Raw genomic sequence first — 4,762 nt, forward strand, 5'->3', positions numbered from 1 at the left:
CTCTTTAAGAGCATAGTGTGATAAACATCTGTGTGACCCTGGGTTGGGAGGATTGACCCATGCAGACCTATTGCTAGCCAAACAAGATTGTTGAGGGACAGATGAGGGAGGTCTATACAAGGTCTGCCTCAACTCTTGTAGGTAGAAGTGGGGAATGTTCTGAACCTCTTTTTTGAATTAAGGGGATGGCATGTTCTTTGAGTGTATTTGGGGAAGGGGTTTGAAATGAGTCCCCTTCCTCATGCCTCAGGGCTAGTAGGATGCCTGTCTGCATAAACCATCAGCATGGATTCCCTTAAGTTGTGTCATAAGGGATCATGTCCCGTATTCCAGCTCTGGAAAGCCTTACATGCATGTCATACCACTTGCCCCATATCCTGGATTTGGCACCTGTTCTTCCTGTTCTATGGGACAAGAACCATTTGTCTCTCATGGACATTCAGCTGCCATTGTGAGTTCTCCCCAAATGTGGGGGTTCATCCCAGAGTTTGAGGGTTCATCATGAGATTTCCAAGTGTTTCATAGGAGACTGAAGAACAGGAGACCTTCCTACATGATCTTCTATCCGATGGGAACCTTAATCGTTTTCTCATCTTGTTCCCATCCCACTAAAGTCTTTAGTAAAAAGACAAATGTCAAGTGATTGGCATCAGCAGTCACTCCAGCAGGAAAGAAGACACCTACACCTTCATTCTTCACCATCTGTTTTTCCTTTGCATTGTATATTCTTCTACAGAGAATCACACTGATTTCACTGCACCTTTGTGGCACACACAAAACCTATTTTTGCCTATAAATTTATCTTATGCTTAAATGATTTAGATTATTTTGTGGCCAAATATTCTCTGATCTAGGCTCATTCACATCTGAAATGTCTTTGTGTGTGTGTGTGTTTTAATCTAGCTACAAATCAGTGGTTTCTTCCTGCTGTTCGAGGAGATATCCCACCAGGCTGTGCAGCTCATGGATTTGTCTGTGATGGTACCAGAATACTAGTATTTGGAGGAATGGTTGAATATGGAAGATACAGTAATGACTTATATGAATTACAGGTATGAGTGACAACTGCAATCAGTTCTCTATCTATATAAATTACAATGTTACATTTGACTGGTAGGCTGAGGGTTTCACCTTGGAAAATGGGCTATAAACTTATTTAATAATAAAAATATTGTTTATAGAAGGTGTATTGAAGTAGAATTAAAGCTGCTGAAAAATAAACACATATCTCTTCAAAACATATTCTTGATTCAGATTTATATAAAAGTCCTCCCAGCAGCTTGTATTCATAGCATAAGATTCATCTGTGGTCAGATTGAGTGATGGTTATGATTTTATTGAAAATAAAATAAGCAGAATACTAATACAGTACAGTCAGCCATCTATATTCACGGATTCTTTCATCAAGCATCCATGGCTTGAAAACATTTAAAAAATATATAAATTCCAAAACGCAAACCTTGATTTTGCCATTTTATGTAAGGGACACCATATTACTATGCCATCTATTTAATGGGACTTGAATAGTCACAGATTTTGGTATCCACAGAGGATCCTGGAACTAAATCCCAGGGATGCCAAAAGCCCACTTTATCACAAAAATGAATGAGAAAACCCTGTTTGGTGAAATGTGTGATTTGCAGGTTTGAAACAGGTCAGACTAATAAAATGCATCATGACTAGGTGTTACTGCATCATCAGTTTTTAATAAGTAACGTGTGAATTAAAAAGGTGATGGGCAGGTGATATATTGGAGCAAGGGTTTCTAGCTGTCAGTTGTCTAATGACAGAAAGAATTAAAATACCTCTCCCATTAAGGTTGCTGAAAGAAGGAATGCTTGGAAAACAAGCAAGAGCGGATTTTGGTGTAAAAATATCTATTAGGTTGGTTCTAGTACTAACCATCAATTTCTGGACTAAGTTCAGAACACCCTCTTATTTGATTCATTTCACATTTTGCCTATCAGTCTTTAATTTGTTTAATTTGGTCAGCTGTAGATTTCTAGCAAAAGTACAGAGTACATCCTGCAAACCTGACATTTGGCTACCCCCAGATTAAAATATCAAGATGTGCTGTATTTTCTGCTAAAAAGTTTTTAATTAAAAATAATTTAAATTAGAATTAAATTGAAATCGAAAATATTTTTTACAGTAGTGTGATTGTTGGAATATGTAATTTTGTGTTGTAAATTTACAAAAAAACTATATTGTCAAAAACATTTTAGTGGGAATATATTTGAGTAAACCAATAAATCTTGTTTCCATATAACCATGGATCTGTAAAGTCAGATGTTCCATTAACAGAAGGTGCCTCTGTTTTATTTTGGACAATTCCTGCCAACTAAAAACCTGGTCCTCAGGAAAAAGACTGTCTGGGAAGCTCAGGGGGCATAGTAAGCAGGAAAGGATCATTTTGCCAACTCACCAACCCTGATTGACAAGCACATACGTATTAGCATCTGAGTGATTTAGAGTGCTTCCAGATTGATGGCTACTTGCACTAACTATCAAAAGACATTGCGTAACTATTCTGATTCCCCCCCCCCCTTAAAATATTAAAAACAGTGGTAGGAAATCATGGGCGGGTTATAAGCAGAAAACAACATCAAATGCTGAACAGGTATCTGTTCTGTTTTCTAGGCAAGTCGATGGCTATGGAAGAAAATGAAACCCCAGCATCCATCAACAGGCCTGCCTCCTTGCCCTCGCCTTGGCCACAGCTTTTCGCTGTATGGTAACAAGTGTTACTTATTTGGAGGATTGGCAAATGAGAGTGAAGACTCAAATAACAACATTCCCAGGTATGCTGCAGAGATTGGAACAGAATACTTAGAATTAGTTGTTTCAGCCTCCTAATGTTTAAACCTTCTTATGATGCTACCAGTTAGAACATCTATATTTTACTTGAGGTTTGCTGAATGGATAATTTATAATTACTCTTCTCAAAACTAATAAAAAAGACTGTCAACTAGCTCCTAAAATCTGGTCAGTCTGAATTCTGTAAATGTGTAATGTAAATATGTGTGCTATTTAATAATAAACCAAATAAATATCATTTAAGACAGTTTTAACTGTGTGTTTTTAGTAAAATTGTTTGCCTGTTTTTTAAAAAATATATTATTATTATTATTATTATTATTATTATTATTATTATTTTGTATTAATAGGTTTTTTTAGCTGTGCTTGGTTTTATGTGCATGTGAACTGCCTTGGGTCTAGTGCTGGGAGAAAGGTGGGAAATTAATTAAATAATAATTAATATTTTTAGATCAGCATTAAGAACATGGTCTGGCTTTCTATTGAGCAGTTATGAATGCATAAGATAGACTTATGCAATCATAATTATTTGGTATTTGGGTCCAAAATCCTATGGCCAGATTGGTGACTAGGGCTGGTGACAGGGATTATGTGACACCTCCCCTCTCCCCCACCCTTTGAAACAATTTTAATAGTTTAATTCCAGTTACATTTCAAAGTGCTGAGATTTTTGACATTTAAAGTACTAAAAACTTGGATCCAGACTATCTAAAAGTCTTCTTATTTAAGTCAGCATAAGCTTTAAGATCAACAGAGGAGGGCTTTTTCTTAGTCCCACCATCTTCACTGGCATATTTGATGAGGACAAATATACTCCATGGCTGCTTTCAGGCTGTGGAACTCCCTTCCATAGAAAGTCCAGTTGCTCCTGTCCCTTCTCTCTCTGTCAACAGGTAAAGATCTTTTTGTTCAGACAGGCCTTTGAGTTTTAAATTATATAGCAGTAGAGTGCCTGAAGTGGTGCTATATTTTATTCTGTTTTAATCTGTTATTAGGAACTATGTTTTATATGTTTTTAACTGTTTTAATCATGGTTAAAAGATTTAATGTAATCTTGTTTTATATTTCTGTAAGCCACCTTGGATCCCATCCAGGAGAAAGGCAGGGTATAAATTCATGAAATAAATAAAGTGTTTACAGTCGTATGGCCATGATCGCAAATACCCCATCCAATCTACCTTTACAGCCAACATCTGCACCGAGCAACAGAAATCTGTTCTGCTGGTGATCAGGGTACTGCAGGATGATGTTTCCAGTCCCTTCCCGCCATCATTCTGTGATGGAACAATCAGATGTAGGACCTCTTGCAACTCCTTATCCTACTACAGTTCATTGGTGGGAAAGGACTAGAAATATAATTCTGTGTCCTGAGCACCAATTGAATAGGTCTTCGCTTCTCAGAATGGCTGCTGGATGTTAAGGTAATTTTAGGGACTCAGTTCAGGAGAAGACACAAGGACCTGGAACAGACAGGCACAAAAGAGTAGCCTGAGTCCACTCTGGCCGGAAGTGGGTCGGAACCCTGCTGTCTGCATGGCCTGCTCTTAAGGCAGGCCATGGATGTGGGGGTTGACTGGCACTGCCAGGAGTTGGACCAACCCAGCTCCTTTTTGCTTCAGTTGTTTAATCAGCACACCTCCAAAGTAGCCAGAAGCCACTTCATTTGGCCCATCTGTTTAACACTATAGTTAGTTATTTGTAACTACCTCTGTAAGATAAGATCTCAGCCATGATATGTTAAAACTTTGTTATGAGAATATGATGTGATGCAATGTGACTTAATATGTTCTCATTAACAGAATAAATATTTTAATGTTATAGAAACTTTCCCATATGTAGTTAGTGAAATCTCAAACCCCATTACTTCAGCATCCAAAGTTAAAGGTGTTTTTTTTTTGGGGGGGGGGGGTATTTCAGTTTCAGCATTTAGTAGGTTAATTTGACA

General features: G+C 37.6%; 1 protein-coding gene across 4 annotated transcripts in view; it reads left to right on the forward strand.

The window, feature by feature from the left end:
* The window catches only part of HCFC2 (host cell factor C2), a 91,627-nt gene that overhangs the window by 3,723 nt on the left and 83,142 nt on the right, over positions 1-4,762 (forward strand). For all 4 annotated transcript variants that reach the window (XM_042469792.1, XM_042469794.1, XM_042469793.1 and 1 more), the window contains exons 2-3: positions 904-1,052; positions 2,641-2,801. In XM_042469792.1, the coding sequence (XP_042325726.1) occupies positions 904-1,052; positions 2,641-2,801 (310 nt within the window). The remainder of the gene's footprint in view (positions 1-903; positions 1,053-2,640; positions 2,802-4,762) is intronic.

This window comes from Sceloporus undulatus, chromosome 5, assembly GCF_019175285.1.
Source record: "Sceloporus undulatus isolate JIND9_A2432 ecotype Alabama chromosome 5, SceUnd_v1.1, whole genome shotgun sequence".
NCBI classification, from domain to species: Eukaryota; Metazoa; Chordata; class Lepidosauria; order Squamata; family Phrynosomatidae; genus Sceloporus; species Sceloporus undulatus.